This window comes from Ovis canadensis, chromosome 8 (assembly GCF_042477335.2).
Source record: "Ovis canadensis isolate MfBH-ARS-UI-01 breed Bighorn chromosome 8, ARS-UI_OviCan_v2, whole genome shotgun sequence".
NCBI classification, from domain to species: Eukaryota; Metazoa; Chordata; class Mammalia; order Artiodactyla; family Bovidae; genus Ovis; species Ovis canadensis.
Genome location: NC_091252.1, coordinates 30054774 through 30075920, shown reverse-complemented (window position 1 = coordinate 30075920; position 21147 = coordinate 30054774). Strand labels below are relative to the sequence as shown.

General features: G+C 40.2%; 1 protein-coding gene across 8 annotated transcripts in view; it reads right to left on the bottom strand.

Annotated features, from left to right (window-relative positions):
- MCM9 (minichromosome maintenance 9 homologous recombination repair factor) overlaps positions 1-20913 on the bottom strand; it is an 88480-nt gene extending 67567 nt beyond the window's left edge. For 5 of the 8 annotated variants that reach the window (XR_011258777.1, XR_011258778.1, XM_069599133.1 and 2 more), the window contains exons 1-5: positions 20539-20908; positions 17593-17910; positions 11044-11357; positions 9813-9894; positions 1068-1268 (exon numbers count right to left, since the gene is read on the bottom strand). Coding sequence is in view for 5 of the 8 variants with exons in the window: in XM_069599133.1 (XP_069455234.1) it covers positions 1068-1268; positions 9813-9894; positions 11044-11357; positions 17593-17896 (901 nt within the window). In the remaining 3 variants the exon portion in view is untranslated. Of the gene's footprint in view, positions 1-1067; positions 1269-9812; positions 9895-11043; positions 11358-17592; positions 17911-20290 lie in introns of all 8 variants that reach the window. The other 3 variants (XR_011258779.1, XM_069599135.1, XM_069599138.1) reach the window with 1 other exon arrangement.
- Between the last annotated feature and the right edge of the window lie 234 nt (positions 20914-21147).

Below are 21147 nucleotides of genomic sequence, written 5' to 3'. Positions count from 1 at the left end.
TGGATGAGATGGTTAGATGGCATCACTGACTTAATGGACGTGACTTTGAGCAAACTCTAGGAGATGGTGAAGGACAGGGAAGCCAGGTGTGCTGCAGTCCATGGGGTTGTAAAATCAGAGACGACTTAGGTGCATGAACAACATGATTTGTAAAAGGTTTGCTTAATGAAGCTATAATATAGAGACCTTTGGTTCTTTCTGTATAGATCAGATAAAAAAATGATTGATAACCACTATATATGTGTTACATACAGAAGCAAAAGCAAAAAAAAATCCCCCACAAAATAAAAGCCAACTGCTTGTATTTAAAGCAAATGAAAGTCTTATTTTGTGGAATGATATCTGTCCAATTCAATATATGATTTAAGATACATAATCATTATGTATTAGATCTGAGGTGAAGCTTCTCAGAAATAGTCTATTACTGGCTTCCACTTATTTTTCTCAGAAGATGCCTCCAAGAAAGAATGAAATCAGACACTTGAAGATTTAATTGGTATTTTATATAGTTGGGATTTTTTAATAAAAAATACTCTAGAAACCCAAAGGCTATAATGTTTTCATCTGTGTAATTACATCTTAAGTGTCATAGTCAGAAATTTTTGCTGTGATGACAAAGATTTTTTGCATCTCTCTCATCATCTTTCTTACCATTCCATATTTTTAAATCTTCAGCTAAGAGTGTGAAGCTATCTTAACAATACAAGATGAATCAGAAGAAAAATTATTTTAACAGAATAAAGTTTCATAACAGAATGAGTTTTGCCTGTTTAAGGAGGAACTATATGTTTAATTGATAAAGAAGGTAGAAAACTCTTGAAACTATTTTGGCCAGATAAGAGATATTAAAATAATAGTTGGAAATGGAAAATCTCTTGGGATTTCCAGTAAGATCACTGAACAGAGAGGATTATGCCAGAGAAGGGCTTTAACGGGAGACTATAGCTGGAGGCACTGGCTAAAGCTACTCCCTCAGAACACAGCCACTGATGCACAGCATTTAAATCACAAACATCATGAATGAAATGCCATTAATAAATATCAGCTCCATACCCTTAATCACAAACCTGCAAAAGGATCGCTCTTATAGTGTTCCCAAAAGTCTTCAAATTCCTTTCGGACCTCCTCATCCATGTTGACCCCTGCAGACTCTTCGTTATTTACTTGGACATAATTGGCCTTCAGGACTATCTCCACTTCACAGCGCACCTCTTGCTTAAAGGGCTTCCACCGCTGCATTACAACTCCATAAACAGTGATGTCATCACCTGGAAAAAAGCACTGAGTGAATCCAGCAGTAGCATCCTGCCTGCTTGGGCACAAACTCGACAAAGGACCAGAACCAAGAAATCAACCACTACCCCACCAGGGTTTAGAGTGGTATACATTCCTCTAGAAACCATTTGGGGCAAAAGAACAGTGTCCCGATTTATTTATTTTTTTAATCAGGCACTTGTATTTGCACAGCTAAAAGCTAAAGCCAGAATTTTAATTTTTCTTAATCTGCCATATGACAATCACACCAAATTCTAACCTGTCCCTGGGAAAATAGTGGATGATATATTCACTGTGATTCTACTGCATGAAATGTTTATCCTCTCAGAATCAGTAACCATGTAGTTCTCACTTAATCAAGAGGTGGGGACTGCAGCCAGAAGGACAAAGTGCAGTCTGTCCTTAAGTATTCCCAGGGGATGGGTTCCAGAATCAACCTCAGATATCAAAATCCGGGGATGCTCAAGTCCAAATCTGTGGTTCCACATCCGTGGATTCAGCCAACCGTGCATCATGTAGTACTCTAGTATTTACTATTGAAAAACACCTGTGTATATGTGGACCATGCTGTTCAAAGCCCTGTTGTTCAAGGGTCAACTGCACAATCAACCAGTGTCAGGAAAGGAGACAATATTGCAATGATGGGTACAATGACACTGCCAGTTCCCAGTGTATTCATTTTTACTCATTAACATTTTTACTTATTAACATTCACTCACCTTTTTTGTTTTTTAAAGGACAAAAAAATGAGTACACCAAGAAATGAATGAATACTTGTTCTATTTCAAAGCTCCTCTCCACAAGCTATGCAAGCAGAAATCCCACTTGATTCTTCTTGGTTGGTTCCTTCCCACTTATGGACCCTCTCCCATTCTTTTTTTTTTTTAACATAAATTTATTTATTTTAATTGGAGGCTAATTACTTTACAATATTGTAGTAGTTTTGCCATACATTGACATGAATCCGCCACGGGTGTACATGTGTTCCCCATACTGAACCCCCCTCCCACTCCCTCCCCATACAATCCCTCTGGGTCATCCCAGTGCACCAGCCCCGAGCACCGTGTCTCATGCAACGAACCTGGACTGGCGATTCGTTTCACATATGATAATATACATGCTTCAATGCGATTCCCCCAAATCATCCCACCCTCACCCTCTCCCACAGAGTCCAAAAGACTGTTCTATACATCTGTGTCTCTTTTGCTGTCTCACATACAGGGTCATCGTTACCATCTTTCTAAATTCCATATATATGCATTAGTATACCGTATTGGTGTTTTTCTTTCTGGCTTACTTCATTCTGTATAATAGGCTCCAGTTTCATCCACCTCATTAGAACTGATTCAAATGTATTCTTTTTAATGGCTAAGTAATATTCCATTGTATATATGTACCACAGCTTTCTTATCCATTTGTCTGCTGATGGACACCTAGGTTGCTTCCATGTCCTGGCTATTATAAACAGTGCTGCGATGAACATTGGGGTACACGTGTCTCTTTCAATTCTAGTTTCCTCAGTGTGTATGCCCAGCAGTAGGATTGCTGGGTCATATGGCAATTCTATTTCCATTTTTTTAAGGAATCTCCACAGTGTTCTCCATAGTGGCTGGACTAGTTTGCATTCCTACCAACAGTGTAAGAGGGTTCCCTTTTCTCCACACCCTCTCCAGCATTTATTGTTTGTAGACTTTTGGATCACAGCGATTCTCACTGGCTTGAAATGGTACCTCATTGTGGTTTTGATTTGCATTTCTCTGATAATGAGTGATGCTGAGCATCTTTTCATGTGTTTGTTAGCCATCTGTATGTCTTCTTTGAGAAATGTCTATTTAGTTCTTTGGCCCATTTTTTGATTGGGTCATTCATTTTTCTGGAATTGATCTGCAGGAGTTGCTTGTATATTTTTAAGATTAATTATTTGTCAGTTGCTTCGTTTGCTATTATTTTCTCCCATTCTGAAGGCTGTCTTTTCAACTTGCTTATAGTTTCCTTTGTTGTGTGAAAGCTTTTAAGTTTAGTTAGGTCCCATTTGTTTATTTTTGCTTTTATTTCCAATACTCTGGGAGGTGGGTCATAGAAGATCCTGCTGTGATTTATGTCGGAGAGTGTTTTGCCTATGTTCTTCTCTAGGAGTTTTATAGTTTCCGGTCTTATGTTTAGATCTTTAATCCATTTTGAGTTTACTTTTGTGCATGGTGTTAGAAAGTGTTCTAGTTTCATTCTTTTACAAGTGGTTGACCAGCTGTCCCAGCACCACTTGTTAAAGAGATTATCGTTTCTCCACTGTATATTCTTGCCACCTTTGTTGAAGATAAGGTGTCCATAGGTACGTGGATTTATCTCTGACCTTTCTATTTTGTTCCATTGATCTATGTTTCTGTCTTTGTGCCAGTACCATACTGTCTTGATGACTGTGGCTTTGTAGTAGAGCCTGAAGTCAGGCAGGTTGATTCCACCAGTTCCATTCTTCTTTCTCAAGATTGCTTTGGCTATTTGAGGTTTTTGTATTTCCATACAAATTGTGAAATTATTTGTTCTAGCTCTGTGAAAAATACCATTGGTAGCTTGATAGGGATTGCACTGAATCTACAGATTGCTTTAGGTAGTTTACTCATTTCCACTATATTGATTCTTCCAATCCATGAACATGGTATATTTCTCCATCTATTTGTGTCCTCTTTGATTTCTTTCATCAGTGTTTTATAGCTTTCTATATATAGGTCTTTTGTTTCTTTAGATAGATATATTCCTAAGTATTTTATTCTTTTCATTGCAATGGTGAATGGAATTGTTTCCTAAATTTCTGTTTTCTCATTGTTAGTGTATAGGAATGCAAGGGATTTCTGTGTGTTAATTTTATATCCTGCAACTTTACTATATTCATTGATTAGCTCTAGTCATTTTCTGGTGGAGTCTTTAGGATTTTCTATGTAGAGGATCATGTCATCTGCAAACAGTGAGAGTTTTACTTCTTCTTTTCCAATTTGGATTCCTTTTATTTCTTTTTCTGCTCTGATTGCTGTGGCCAAAACGTCCAGAACTATGTTGAATAGTAGCAGTGAAAGTGGGCACCCTTGTCTTGTTCCTGACTTTAGGGGAAATGCTTTCAGTTTTTCACCATTGAGGATAATGTTTGCTGTGGCTTTGTCATATATAGCTTTTATTATGTTGAGGTATGTTCCTTCTATTCCTGCTTTCTGGAGGGTTTTTATTGTAAATGGATGTTGAATTTTGTCAAAGGCTTTCTCTGCATCTATTGAGATAATCATATGGTTTTTATCTTGCAGTTTGTTAATGTGGTGTATTACACTGATTGATTTGCAGATATTGAAGAATCCTTGCATCCCTGGGATAAAGCCCACTTAGTCATGATGTATGATCTTTTTAATATGTTGTTGGATTCTGTTTGCTAGAATTTTGTTAAGGATTTTTGCATCTATGTTCATCAGTGATATTGGCCTGTAGTTTTCTTTTTTTGTGGCATCTTTGTCAGGTTTTGGTATTAGGGTGATGGTGGCCTCATAGAATGAGTTTGGAAGTTTACCTTCCTCTGCAATTTTCTGGAAGAGTTTGAGTAGGACAGGTGTTAGCTCTTTAAATTTTTGGTAGAATTCAGCTGTGAAGTCGTCTGGTCCTGGGCTTTTGTTTGCTGGAAGATTTCTGACTACAGTTTCAATTTCCGTGCTTGTGGTTGGTCTGCTAAGATTTTATGTTTCTTCCTGGTTCAGTTTTGGACAGTTGTACTTTTCTAAGAATTTGTCCATTTCTTCCAGGTTGTCCATTTTATTGGCATATAGTTGCTGATAATAGTTTCACGATCCTTTGTATTTCTGTGTTGTCTGTTGTGATCTCTCCATTTTCATTTCTAATTTTGTTGATCTGATTCTTCTCCCTTTGTTTCTTGATGAGTCTGGCGAATGGTTTGTCAATTTTATTTATCTTCTCAAAGAACCAGCTGTTGGCTTTGTTGATTTTTGCTATGGTCTCTTTTGATTCTTTTGCATTTATTTCTGCCCTAATTTAAGATTTCTCTCCTATTAACCCTGAGGTTCTTCATTTCTTCCTTTTCTAGTTGCTTTAGGTATAGAGTTGGGTTATTTCTTTGACTTTTTTCTTGTTTCTTGAGGTACGCCTGTATTGCTATACCTTCCCCTCAGCACTGTTTTTCAGTTTCCCAGACATGGAACAACAGACTAGTTCCAAATAGGAAAAGGAGTAGGTTGAGGCCGTATATTGTCACCCTGCTTATTTAACTTATATGCAGAGTACATCATGAGAAACACTGGGCTGGAGGAAGCATAGGCTGGAATCAAGATTGCCGGGAGAAAGATCAATAACCTCAGATATGCAGATGACACCACCCTTATGGTAGAAAGTGAAGAACTAAAGAGCCTCTTGATGAAAGTGAAAGAGGAGAGTGAAAAAGTTGGCTTAAAGCTCAGCATTCAGAAAACTAAGATCATGGCATCTGGTCCCATCACTTCATGGCAAATAGATGGGGAAACAGTGGAAACAGTAGCTGATTTTATTATTCTGGGCTCCAAAATCACTGCAGATGGTGACTGCAGCCATGAAATTAAAAGACACTTACTCCTTGGAAGGAAAGTTATGACCAACCTAGACAGCATATTAAAAAGCAGAGATATTACTTTGCCAACAAAGGTCCATCTAGTCAAGGCTATGGCTTTTCCAGTGGTCATGTATGGATGTGAGAATTGGACTATAAAGAAAGCTGAGCACTGAAGAATTGATGCTCTTGAACTGTGTGTTGGAGAAGACTCTTGAGAGTCCCTAGGACTGTAAGGAGATCCAACCAGCCCATCCTAAAGGAGATCAGTCCTGGGTGTTCATTGGAAGGACTGATGTTGAAGCTGAAACTCCAATACTTTGGCCACCTGATGCAGAGAGCTGACTCATTTGAAAAGACTGTGATGCTGGGAAAGATTGAGGGCAGGAGGAGAAAGGGACGACAGAGGATGAGATGGTTGGATGGCATCAGTGACTCAATGGACATGGGTTTGGGTGAACTCTGGGAGTTGGTGATGGACAGGGAGGCCTCGTGTGCTGTGGTTCGTGGGGTCACAAAGAGTTGGACACGACTGAGCAACTGAACTGAATAGGTTTTGGGTTGTTGTGTTTTTTATTTTCATTCATTTCTATGCATATTTTGATTTCTTTTTTGATTTCTTCTATGATTTGTTGGTTATTCAGCAGTGTGTTGTTCACCCATTCTTGATTAATGAGTAGAATATTAGACTTTTACAGATTTTTCCTAAGAGGCCTTGGATAGTTTATAGGAATATTCTCCATATACCGACATATTTTTTTATTATTACATACAATTCAATATACCAATTAAGAAGTAGAGATGAATGCTTGGCATTCAATATTTTCGTGCTAGAGAAAATGGGGCCAAAAGAAAAAAAAAAGATATAATCCTAGTCCCCAAGATTTCAATCTTGTTGCACTTAGGATGCTGGAAATACCTTAAACCAATACTAGAATTTATACTTCACACAATAAACTTAACCAGCAAGTCTTCATTTCCAAGCCTGTGTCAAATATTAATATTTGATATTTGTTGATGCAAAATGCCTTTCACTCTCTAAACATAAATGTGTGATGTGTAATCTGGAGTGCTTTGCTTTCTTAAAGAGAAGTCTTCTATGAATGCTAAGTTAATGGAACTGGTGGTAGCAATTCACTGAATAGAAGGCATATTTCTAGCCTCAGGCAACTTAATAGTAAATGGTGACAAAGACATTAAATAGGTTCTTCATACACTTTCAAGATCCTTCCTAAACCACTGCTGGATGGTTTTCAAATCCTATCAGGAAGAGTGATCATTTCCTATATTGACTCTGCCCAATTTTTTTTTAGATGAACATAACCAGGGCAACATTATATGAACACTTTGATGAGTTCTCTACTATGGTCATTTAAATGGGTCATTTTATAGATGTTGTTTCTCTATTAAGTCAAATGAGAAACTTATGTTTCAGATATTGTACCCACTAGAAATACCCTGACTCCACTAAGCGGCAACAATGTGTAAAATGTGGAGTACTCCAACTGTGAGGTTTATGAGATAGTCCAAGGCAATAAATACTCATTTGAAACTTATGTAATTTTCTACAGTAAATGTTATTGGAAACAATAATATTTTCAGGAAACTAAAATTCTGGCTTTACACAATCCCATCTGTCTGTGCCCCTCTCTCTTCTACAGCATATTTAGTACTGCAGCCACCCACGCTCAGACCTATCTGATCTCCTGCCACACTGACAGTTATCAGTACATAACCTCCAACTTCACTACCCTGCAAGTCAGACTGGGGTTCCTAACTAGACTGAATTCCCGAAGGGCAACGATTATGCTACTTATGTCTTCTGATTCTCAAAAAGGTTTGTAGCAGTGGATAAATGAAAAAATAGCTGTTGACAGACTGCTGCCATCCATTCTTTGTTGTGACATGTGAAAGAAAAATACCTTAAGTTTTTTTTTTTAAGTGCAGAAAGAATTCAGTTCAGATAAACTGGATGAAAACATCTTAATCTCTATCAAAGGACATTTTCATGTTCTAGCTAAGCTCATACAAGCACTGCTTCACTGATCCAGATATTAAAAATTCTGGTTAAAATCAAGAGTCTTATATGAACAAGGTGCTGATACTCTGACATAGCCTTGTCCATTTAGTAGGCAATCCCTGATCAAAGCTATCATGACTTAAAATATTGTCTGGAGAACTATAAATTGTTACTATATTTGATATAAATATCAAAGTATGAGTTGGTGATTCTTGGTGGAAGGGGAAAGCGTTTTGACAAGGAATTATTCTTTACTGTAGATACTGAGCTCTGTTTTCATAGAGCCTTTGCCTTATCATTTTAATGAAATGTCAGCTCAGTAAATATTTTTTAAATAAGGCATTTGGAGAAGTCAAGGCTTAAGAAAAGGGAAATGATGGAATTTAGAGGAATGAAACATTCTTGATTTGTCCAAGTAGGGGAGCACTGGGATATGAAATAAGAGATCAAACATAATTGTTACGCCTCAGGGGACACACTGGTACTATTTGTCTTTTATAGAGATTAAGGTCTCTTATGTGAGGGCGGGAAATATTTAAAGCAGGACATGTTGAAATAAATTGAAAGGCAGTCATCAGTAATAATCATTTTCATTTTCTGACCCAACTTCAATTCAAATTAAATGTTAAATAGCCAGTGAAAATCAGTAAGCAAACATATACAACCAAGTTTTTAAGGTTTTTGGAATAAGAAAACAGAAACGTTAAGCTCTCGGGGGCAAATCGGGCTCTTCATCTATTAAACAAACAGCTACACTAGATCGCTGAACTCCAGCCCAGCTTCTTTCCTCTATCACCTCCCACCTCATGCCAGCCTCTGTTCTCAAGTTCCCCACACTCACTCGCAGTTGATCTCAGGAAAATGAAAGGTGGTTTTTCCTAATCAATACTTTTATTGTTGTTGTTTAGTCACTAAGTCATCTCTTGACTCTTTTGGGACCCCATGGACTGTAGCATGTGAGGCTCATTTGTCCATGGGATTTCCCAGGCAAGAATACAGGAGTGGGTTGCCATTTCCTTCTCCAGGGGATCTTCCTGACCCAGGGATTGAACACACATCTCCTGCATTGGCAGGTGGATTCTTTATATCTGTGCCACCTGGGAAGCCCAGTCAATACTTTCAGTTCAATTCAGTTCAGTTGCTCAGTCGTGTCTGACTCTTTGCGACCCCATGAATCGCAGCATGCCAGGCCTCCCTATCCATCATCAAATCCCCGAGTTTACTCAAATTCATGTCCATCAAGTCAGTGATGCCATCCAGCCATCTCATCCTCTGTCATCCGCTTCTCCTCCTGCCCCCAATCCCTCCCAGCATCAGAGTCTTTTCCAATGAGTCAACTCTTCGCATGAGGTGGCCAAAGTATTGGAGTTTCAGCCTTAGCATCAGTCCTTCCAATGAACACCCAGGACTGATCTCCTGTAGAATGGACTGGTTGAATCTCCTTGCAGTCCAACGGACTCCCAAGAGTCTTCTCCAACACCACAGTTCAAAAGCATGAAATATCAATAGCTTCAGATATGCAGATGACACCACCCTTATGGCAGAAAGTGAAGAGGAACTAAAAAGCCTCTTGATGAAAGTGAAAGAGAAGAGTGAAAAAGTTGGCCTAAAGCTCAACATTCAGAAAACGAAGATCATGGCATCTGGTCCCATCACTTCATGGGAAACAGATGGGGAAACAGTGGAAACAGTGTCAGACTTTATTTTTGGGGGCTCCAAAATCACTGCAGATGGTGACTGCAGCCATGAAATTAAAAGACACTTACTCCTTGGAAGGAAAGTTATGACCAACCTAGATAGCATATTCAAAAGCAGAGACATTACTTTGCCAACAAAGGTCCGTCTAGTCAATGCTATGGTTTTTCCAGTGGTCATGTATGGGTGTGGGAGTTGGGCTGTGAAGAAAGCTGAGACCTACTATATAAATTAACAAACGTTCATTCTTACCAGATTTACAACTATCCACTAAATCATCTTCCAGGATAACCTGCATCGATCGTGGAATACTTCCAACAGATAGCCTTTGAACCTAGCAAGGAAAAGAAAGCAGATACTGAGTACATGTAAATATATACTAAGTATTCAGAAGCCTAGCAGTTCTTGACATTACTGTCTGTTTCTCTGGTATTATCATGCAATTTAATTATGATGGGGTTTAAGGAATTTTCTTGAAACTTGTGCCTACTATCAGTTGAAGAATTTACTAAGACTAGAATAAGATAAAAACATTCAGATGGAAATAGCTCAAAGTATAATCTACCTGGTGGGTGGTCAAAATAAAACATGCTCCAGCTACTAAACACAATAATAAAGTTACTTAACCAGAAAAGAGAGGCAGTTCTTCCCTGATCTCTATTCATAAGACCTGGGACAAATCACTCAGTTCCTTTGATTATTTGTTAGTAAGAGAATTCTAGCTTTATTATTATATGTGTGCCTTTATTTCTTCCTTTATAGAAGACTAATCTCTCAGGTTCCCTTGCAGCTAAGTGTGGTCATATGACTTTTCTGACCAATGGGATACAAGCAAACTTGTTGCAGAAGACTTTGAGGGAGACTGCTTAAATGGATACTTGGTTTAGATGACAGGTGCTTTTCCTTCCTTTTTCCTATTTCTTGGCTGGGATACAGAAATTGTAGCCACCATCCTGAACCATTGACCACCATAAGAAGAGAAGCCATTTATTAAGAATGGTGTAGAAAGACAGAAGGGGTCTGAGTCTTTGACACTGAATAAAGCCTTTGTGTTTAAGTTGCAAGTAAAGGAAACTAAGGTTCATGCACACGTGTTTAAAATGTTTATAGATACTTTATTTGGCACAGCACATAAATTGCACCTAAACCCCAAATCCTGCCCACTCCAGTGTTTAACCACTAGTTAAACCCATTTAATTTTTTCCTATCACTTAGGTAAACTTCTTAAAAATTCACTTTTTCAATTTAAAATAATTATTAAGTCACTTCATAACTTTCCTGCCAATGCTCACTATAAAAAGATGACCATTTTATGGTCTCTAAATTCTATACTCTATGAGAAAAAATTTCATGTTTGATCTTCTACTAAGTGATGACACAAGTTCCACATATAATCCGTTACATGTTCCCTAGTCCTGGCAATTTACCCAAAGCTACAAAACATTTCTTCAAATTTATTTTCCTCATGTATTTGATCATTTACCTGTTCCTGAATTTTGATTTCCTGATAATCTCTACACCTAGTTGGAGATGACAAGTCTGAGAGGCAAGTGAATTTTGAAGAATCACAGTTCTCCAAGCTGGGACATGAGGACGGCCGGAAGAAAGTATAATACTGCTCAAAGTCAGCCTGGACCACAAATACATGCTTGCACTTGTTACACATGTAATCCCGCTCAAACTCCAGGATCTTCACCAGACTTGTTCGAATCACTGTCCCTGTGACAGACAAGAAGTGTCCCACATCCTTGGTTTTAGGGATGTGCTCCCTCACCAGCTCAGGACAAACAGGCAATCCTGATGGAGAAACAAAACAAAAACACATCAACTTATATCTTGAGATATGATTCCATGCAATATATTTTTCTCCTATTTCCTAAAGGAGTATAATTTCAGGAAAAAAGAAAAAACTTCTGTGTTTTACTTAAGAAAAAGGTCAGATCAACTCAATTAAGAAAATAGAAAAGACACAACAGTCAGAATGGCCACTATCAAAAAATCTCCAAATGATAAATGCTGGAGAGGGTACGGAGAGAAGAAAACCCTCCTACACTATTGATGGTAATGTAAATTGGCACAGTCACTATGGAGAACAGTATGGAGATTCATTAAAAAAACTAAAAATACAGCTTCCATATGTTCCAGCAATCCCATTCCTGGGAGAAAAACATGGTTAGAAAGAATACACGCACCCCAATGTAAACTGCAGTGCCGTTTACAACAGCCAAGACATGGAAGCAACCTAAATAGCCATCAACAGAGGAATGGATAAAAAAGATGTAGTACATATATACAGTGGGATATTACTCAGCCATCAAAAACAATGAAATAATGCCATCTGCAGCAATATGAACGGACCTAGAGACTGTCATACGGAGTGAAGTAAGTCAGACAGAGGAGAAATATATGATATCCTTTACATGTGAAATCTAAAAAGAAATGATACAAATGAATTTACTTACAAAAGAGTAAGAAAGTAAGAAAGAGACTCACAGAGAACAAACCTATGGCTGCCAGGGGAGCAGAGGGAAGGATGAGAGGAAGGGTTAGGGAGTTTGGGATGGACAGACACACACTGCTACATTTAAAACAGATAATCAACAAAGACTTACTGTATAGCACATGGAAATTTGCTCAATGTTAGGTGGCAACTTGGTTGAAAGGGGGGTTTGAGGGAGACTGTATACATGTGTATGTATGGCTGAATCCCTTTGTTGATAGCTTTCCTGAAATTATCACAACATTGTTAATTGGCTATACCTTAATATAAAAAAAAGAAGATGCAGCACTTATACTTTAATACAATGGACTATTACTCAGCCATTAAAACAAATGAAATAATGCCATTTACAACAACATGGATGAACCTGGAGATTATCATACTAAGTGAAATAAGTCAGATAGAGGAAGACAAATATCATATGATATTCCTTACGTGTGAAACCTAACAAACAACAAAATGATGCGCACACTACTGTATTTAAAATAGATAACCAGTATGGACCTGCTGCATAGCATAGGGACTCTGCTCAATATTCTGTAATAACCTAAATGGGAAAAGAACTTGAAAAAGCACAGATACATGTGTATGTGTAACTGAATTGCTCTGTTGTATGCCTGAAACTAACACAACATTGTTAATCAACCATGCTCCAATATATAATAAAATTTTTTTTAAATAGAAAAGAATTATTCCAAATAACAATCGTCAGTGGACTCTCTTTAAACGTATGTAACTAGATGATAAAATAACCTGGATTTTAAAAAGAATTGATCCTCTTAAGAGGGCTATCTGTTAAGTAGAATGTAAATACAGTATATTACATTCTATCTCAGTAAAAATGTAAATAGAGTATATAAATTTAACCTTACTCAGTGACAAATACACTGCCACAAACCACACATAAAATCAATTGATGACTCTGAGTAAACCACAAAGCTAAGTGATAAAGAAATGGCAGTGGGATGACCAAAGGCTAGTGCTTTCTCTAGTTAGGTTTAGGAATTAGTAATACATAAATCTGACAGTGTTTTCAAGCCTTGTAACTTGTCTGCTCTCTCTAGTCTTGCCTTTTTCATGACTTCCAATCTCCTAGTCCAAACAAAAAGCGTGAATATCTCTGCAAATCATGGTACCTCTGCAGCTTTCCTAGGCTGCTTTGGAGAACTCTCCCCAGTTCGCTCAGCAAGGTAGAGTACATTCAGATTTACCCTTCTGCAAGAAAACCTCCCTAAGTCGAGGCTAGCACCCTCACACATACAAAAATAGAAGCACTAAGCAAAACGGTAAAATGAGTGCACCAATGCACAGATGTCCTTTATGTCTGGAGGAAGCTTCTGCCAGGAAGAGTGTAAAAGAAGGTACTCCTGGGGTCCAGAGACACCTCCCTTTCCTTGCAAGTGATGATCTAGTCCTGGGCATGCTGGGTCATGACAAGACTATGCAATACTGGTTTTACTTCGACCAGCATAAGGAATTGTGCTAGAGAGATATTCCACACTCAGGAAGAAAGAAGGTGGGAGGTGAAGGGTTTTAGGCTCAACCACAAGGGTCCATCCCTCTTATGCTCACCAACCCTCTCTGTGTTCCTCCTGCGGTGCCAGGGTGAGTGAATCCCCTGCTGTCCAGACCTGCCAAAGGGCCTGTGGCTAAACGCAATTATAGCATCTCTAATGAAAAAAACTAAGTAAACAATTACAACTGATTTTTCTAAGAAAATCAGCTTTTCATTATCTTCTACACTTTAACAATTCAGGGCAATATGACATCTTAATGTTGTTATCTCACTGAATGGAATCATGCATATGATACATGTGAAATAAACTTTTTTTTTAGAAGCAAACCAATTAGTCTGGAACATGATATCATTACCATTGTGTGTGTGTTAGTCGCTCAGTCGTGCCCAACTCTTTGTGACCCCATGGACTGCAATCCACCAGGTTCCTCTGTCCATGAGATTGTCCAGGCAAGGATACTGGAGTGGGTTGCCATTTCCTTCTCCAGGGGATCTTCCCAACCCAGGGATCGAACCCGGGCCTCCTGCACTGCAGGCAGATTCTTAACCAACTGAGCTACAAGGGAAGCATTAAGTGGTTTATTTTTTATTCTAAAGTTAACTGCATTAAGAAAAGGGTAGTAGAGGTGAGTATATTTTTGGATCTTCACACTCTTTCATATTATTGCTATTTTTAAGCAAATTTATAATATAAAGATAGAGCTAAAAGTAACAGCAAAACTGACCATAAAAATCAAAATCTTAGAACTAAAAAAGAGTAAGGGATGAAAGAAATATCAATTTATTTTAATCTTTTTGTCTTACTATATGTTACTAAGTGTATTCTTCAACTTATCCCAGTGAAGCAGCAGGTACATCAGGGATTAAGCCACCATTAACACTAAACAACAAAAACTTTTATCATTCTCTGACTCATTTACTGAGAGAAATTATTACTTAAAACAGAGACATGTCCAGATCTGTGTTAGAGGTTATGTCCAGATCAATTACTTCAAGCCTGTGATTGCTGGCAGGCAGTCCCTGGAAATCAGCATCAGCCTCAGAGCTTTTGAGAAATGCAGATTCTTGGGCACGAGGTCAGATCTCTTCAATGAGGGTGGGGCCCAGCAATCAGCACTTTAACAGATCCTACAGGTGATTCTGATGCCCATTAATGTTTGAGAAACACTACTTGAAATATAATGTGAGCGGCTTCCCTGAGGGCTCAGTGGTAAGGAATCTGCCTGCCAATGCAGGAGACATGAGTTCGATCCCTGATCCTAGAGGATAACACCCACCATGGAGCACCTTAAGCCTAAGTGCCACAGCTACTGAGCCTGTGCCCTAGAGTCCGTGCTCCACAAGAGAAGCCACCGCAATGGGAAGCCTGTGCAACACGGCTACAGAGTAGCAGCCCCTCTCTGCAACTAGAGAAAAGCCCGCACAGCGTCGAAGACCCAGGACAGCCAAGAATAAATAAATAAATAATGTTTAAAAAAAACCCCACCATGTGAGTGCTATTTTTTTCTTTCTCACTTACTTTGATGCTGTGTATTTGAATACCTTTCGTCAAAACCACTGGGAATAGCAAGTAAATTTTCTGTGTCCATGCTCGGTCGTGTCTGACTGTTTGTGACCCCACGGACTGCAGCCTGCCAGGCTCCTCGGCCCATGGAGTTTTCCAGGCAAGAATACTGGAGTAGGTTGCCATTTCCTTCTCTAGGGGATTTTCCAGATCCAGGGATCAAACCTGCATCTCCTGCATTGGCAGGTGATTCTTTACCACTGCACCACCTGGGAAGCCCAAGTAAACTTCAGACCAATAAAAATCCCAGAAGACAAAGAACAATGCATATTCTAGAAAAACAAACCAGAAAAATGTCTTATGTTCCTAAGGAGATTGAACCACAGAGACATCCTGTGTGTGTGTGTTCAGTCACTCGGTCGTGTCCAACTCTATGAGACCCCATGGATGGTAGCCCACCAGACTCCTCTGTCCCTGGGATTTACACCTGGCGAGAATACTAGAGTGGGTTGCCATTTCCTCCTCCAGGGAATCTTCCAGACCCAGGGATCAAACCCATGTTTCCCACATCTCCTGCACTGGCAGGTAGATTCTCTACCACTGAGCCACTGGGGAAGCCCACAGAGGCATCCTAGGTTTTACTAATTCAATGCCTTGCCTGAGTCCAAAATGGAGGTGCAATATACCTAGAACCAGACCATTCCCCCTCCTGGTTCGCTCTGCCTGGGACACCTGCATCCCTCCCTGATCTCATCTTCTAGTCTAGAATCCTTGGGTGAACCACCTAGGACAATTCACTCCTTGCTCAGTGAGCTAATATATCTTCTAGCTATCTTCAGTGACACACGTGTCACATAAGTAAAAGATGCCAGTGAGTGCCTTTACAATTATGTTCAACGCGTACATATGCATGGATCTATGGGCATACATACACAGACTGGGAAATAAATTTGACTATACAGCTGTCTCCCTTATAGCCTTGAAGCCCTTTAGATGAGGGACTGTACCATATGCATTTTGGCTTCCCAAGGGTCTAGCAAATCCCCACATGGGATATGTTTGTAGAATGATGTTATTTTGGTAGTAATATAATTCGCAAGTCACTTTCTCAGAGGATAATGAAGAAACGGGCTAAATTCACCTGAAACCAATAGGATCACTTAGGCAGACAGAATTTTAGTATTTAAACTGAGCATCGAGAAGTGTCTAAACATAAAGACAGCCTAAAGTCATTTGTTGAATACCATTTCAATAACATCAACTAAAGTCCCTTTTAACAACCTTTCTGAAACATCATTGGGAACAGGACATTTTTTCTTGATCCTAGCAAGATCCTAGTGTCTGATACATAAAGATTAATAATATTCATAATTTTATTCCAGTAAGTCCAACTGCAGATACTATTTTTTCACCTAAATCAAGTATCTGGTATTTTTTTGAATTTTAATTTATCTCCAAGGAATTCTATAGTGACTCCTAATCTTTCTGAAATCACAGCATTCATTTTTGGGTTTTTGGTTTTTTTTTCTTTTTTTTTTTGGCCAGGCAGCATTTGGGATCTTAGTTCCCTGCCCAGGGATCAAACCTGCATCCCCCTGCATCCCCTGTATTGGAAGCACAGAGTCTTAACCACTGGACCACTAGGGAAGTCTCACAGCAATCGATTTTTGTTATTTATAAATCCCCATCTTTCTGAAATGTACTATAAAGTAAATACTTATTTTCAAACAAAATGGCACATGTGTTCTCTAATCCTAGATTGCAGGAATTCAAAGACATAGCTTTAATACCACAAGCTGCTAATTGCTCCACTGCAATTTCTTTAAACGTAGGAGGATTTGTCCGTTATTCATTCCAAAAAAGTTACTGAGGGCCTAATAGGTGGCCAGCACAATGCTAATCTTGATATATAAAAATAATGAATTTTCTCACTGGGTAGCATCTACCAAATATTCTTATTCTTTGTATTACCTATACTTTTATTGTCGGTAGTCACAAAAGCTCAGAAAGCTGTATTAGTTTTATACACTGAACTGAACACATGTGTACATATGCCCACAAACATACTGCCTCCACACATTCTCCCTCCTCTCAGTTGGTATGGCTAGTAGCCAGCCTAGCCTTCCAAATGTCCAGAGAAACAGTACAGAATCATGATTCTTCTCCAAATGTGACCATCAGTTACACAATGGATATATTTTTAAGGATGGTGGCTTAGTTGCTAAATTGTGTCTGACTCTTGTGACCCCGTAGACTGTAGCCCTCCAGGCTCCTCTATCCATGGGATTTTCCCAAGCAAGAATACTGGAGTGGGTTGCCATTTCCTTCTCTAGGGCATCTTTCTGACCTGGAGGTCAGACCTGGGTCTTCTGCATTGCAGATTGACTCTTTACTATCTGAATCACCTGGTAAGCCCATTTTAAGTATAAAAATCAATTATTAGTACTTGAACTCAATATATGTTGGGATTTCTCAAAATCTTCCTAAAAAATAATATGGCAGTAAAATTCACCTGATATCCTGGCATGAAGATTCTGCTTCATGGAGAGACCTTCAGGCTGAGAAAGGGACTGGAGAATCGTCAAGGCTGATCTTCTCAGTGCATTATCAAAAATAGTTAGCACTTCATTAGGGAATGCATTGAAATATTCCCCAATTTCCATGTTGGTCTCAAAAAGGGTCATGGCATTAACCACAACTGGGTAATGAGCATCTTCGTCTCTTTCCTTCAAGATGAGAAGCATGTCATTCTTATGGTACTCCGAAACGTAGGACTCAAACACTTGACCAACCAATGTAACTTGATCGCTATTCATCTTGATCTAGGTAACTAAAGAAAGAAAGGACTGTGTTACACCTTTGATTTTCTAGACTTATACACTAGTTTACAAAAAAGACTGTTTGGCTGTAAATCATTTTGACTTTGGGCCAGACTCTAATTCAATCTGAATTATCTGTTATAGTCACTTGCCTGGAAAATTCCATGGACAGAGGATCCTGGTGGGCTACAGTCCGTGGTGTTGCAAAGAGTTGGACACGACTTAGCAATTGAGCACAATTATTAAGCACATAAAATCTTAAATGCCAGTCTTTTGGTTTAAGTTCCTCCTAGTAGAGTTCTTTGCAAGCATTCTGGTTCCAGGTTTTATTCACATAAAAAACATTGTTCTCTCTCTCCCTGGCAAACCTATTCACACACACACACACACACACACACACACTCATTTGTATTCTGCTACATACTACTATTCAGACTGGTAGCCAATTCTGACTTAAGGAGTTAACAAATTGGCTTTAGAAATTTACATTTGGAGGTGAAAGTGATCCTATTTTCTTTTTCTAACCTCAGAAAACTATTGTTGTTGTTTTAGTCTCTAAGTCATGTCTGACTTTTTGAGACCCTATGGACTGTAGCCCATCAGGCTCCTCTGTCCCTGGGATTTCCCAGGCAAGAATACTGGAGTGGGTTGCCATTTCCTTCTCAAAGGGATCTTCCCGACCCAGGGATCGAACCCAAGTTTTCCAGGTCTCCTGCACTGGCAGGTAGATTCTTAACCACTGAGCCTCCTAGGAAGCTCCACACTAGAAATTAGCCAGCAGGAAAAAAATGGCTTTGTAAAAATAATCTTACTTCTTACCCAAGTTGTTCTTTCACTGCTTATGACAGGAAGGGGCTCAGTTAGCTTAAGCAAAAATAGTTGTGAAGAGTATAAAAAAAACTAGGAAATTAAACTGAGGAAAGGAAACTGTCTCTAAATGAGAAATCACTATGATTAAAAGTAAATACATTACATTTTAATTTATATCTACAGATTAAAAAGGGCCTGCTGCTATTCTATTTTCATGAATATATTTAGATAACATGTACAAGGCACTATTCTGGGAAATGAAAAAAGCACAATAAAAGGTCATCTATGCCTCAGAGAACCAAAGAACAGATCAAATGAAGTAATGTTCTAACAGTGGTAAAAATGCAATACAAATGGGAGCACAAAAGAGACAAGAATTAAATTTAAATGGAGGGACAATCCCAGATGTGCCAAAGGACAGTTACAAATAAACTGCCCAAATTGATCATTTAAGAAATTCACATTTGGTTTGGAAACAGACCACTGGAGGACAAACGTCCTTTCACTTATTTCATTCAATCAACATCTGTTGTACTAGAAATAGATGAAAGAAGACTGTTATGACATTCACGGTTTAGCATCCTAAATACGTGTTACACATGCTACTAGCAATATTTTGCTTTCTCTAGGAAATTACTCGAAGGTGTGAAAGGAGTAAGGGGGAGTATACCACAGTTATGTCAAGAACCCTGACACTTACAGGATGCCAATGTGAGATTAAGCGATGTATAGGCCACTACACTGATAAGTATTTTGTGTGGGGTAGATATAAATTCAGCTAAGGGTAAAGCAGAAAAAGCACTTGGGAAAGAACAACTAATCATACAGTATTTTCATCATTTGGCCTTTGCTAGGGGAAAAAAAAAAAACTGGGACTCTAAGAATGGCTATAAGATAAGGTCTCAGTTCAGTTCAGTCTCTCAGTGGTGTCCGGACTCTTTGCAACCCCATGGACTGCAGCATGCCAGGCATCCCTGTCCATCACCAACTCCAGGAGCTTGCTCAAACTCATGTCCATCGAATCAGTGATGCCATCCAACCATCTCATCCTCTGTCGTCCCCTTAGATAACCTCTAAGATTCTATAAATGCATATTAAATTTGGAGCCAAAAACTTAGTAACTTAAAAGGCAGTTCCACATAAGGCTGGAAGGGTGCAGTCTCAGAATTCATGGTTCATATTAAAACCAATTTAAATTTCGCCTAGTCTTTTTGAAACAGCATCACTAAAAAAAAGCTTTCACTTTCATTATCTGGGCACAACTGACTAAGCAGCTTGCTAACCCTAGAAACACGCTCACCCATACTTGAGCAGCGTTTTACAACTTTCAAGTTCCTTTTCCTTTTTCTTATGGAATATTTGAAGGCAAAATAAATAAAGCCAGGTTGTGCTACTTTATTCTCTTAAGTAAACCGTCACCAAGAAAAACCCAGGAGGATGCATAGGCTGTAACTTCCAGCTGGGTCCCTGGGAATCACAGCCCGCACACCCACCGCACCGCCCCTACGGGGCCACGCCCCTGCACCCTAAGATCCGCCCTCTTTGGCACCGCCCCCTTCCCGCCCCCCAGCTTCAGCTCACCGCCTCCTCCCCGCGGGCGCTCCGCAAAGTGGAGCCAAGATGTGCCCGGAGAACAGCTTTCCACACTTCCGTCTCTGGACACTGCCCGTGCCCGACAACACCACTTCCTAGGCTCGGCTGCGGGCAGCCGCGTCGCCGGCCCGGTCCCGAAGTTGAATAGTTTTGGAATTAACCAGGTGTGGGCAAGACTTGGGACGCACTGCGGGAGAAATAAAGAATGTTGAAACGAGGCTGCGGCTTTCACTTACTGGCGGTTACGCGGTGTCAGAAGTCACCGGGGGCGCGCTGCTCCCGACGCTGAGGGGCGCGAAGGGCTCAGGCTGGGCGGCGGGGTCGTGCGGGGGGCCCGCGAGGCGGGAGGAGGCCCCGGGTGGAGGCGGGGCGGGTGGCGCGCGCGGGGCCGCTCGAGGAGCCGTTGGCCCCGGGGACGCGCAGGCTCCCGCGGGTCCGCCTGGCGCCCGGGCGAGATAGGCGCCACGCGGGCGGCTCGGTCGGGCCGCGCTCCCGAGGGACGCCGGGCCGCGCACTGCCTCAAGTTGGCGGCTCAGGTGCCTCTTCCGGGTGGAGGAGCGGGCGGGCGGGCGCGCGCCCCGCCGAGCGCCGCCGGACGAGAGAGGCGGGGCGGGGCGGGGCTGGATGGGAGGAGCGAGGCGGGTCCCGGCCTGGGCGCCAGGAGCCCCGGGGCGGGCTAGTCCGAGTGGTAGGCGGTGCCTCTGTAGGTTTTGCACGCGCCGGCCTTTCCTTCTGTCTTAAGACCCAAAGCCTCCAAGATTTTTCTGTTTTTTCTACAAGTTTTAGAATGAAGGCTTTAAGTTTAGGCTTATGATTCATTTTGAGCTGATTTTTGGATATGGTGC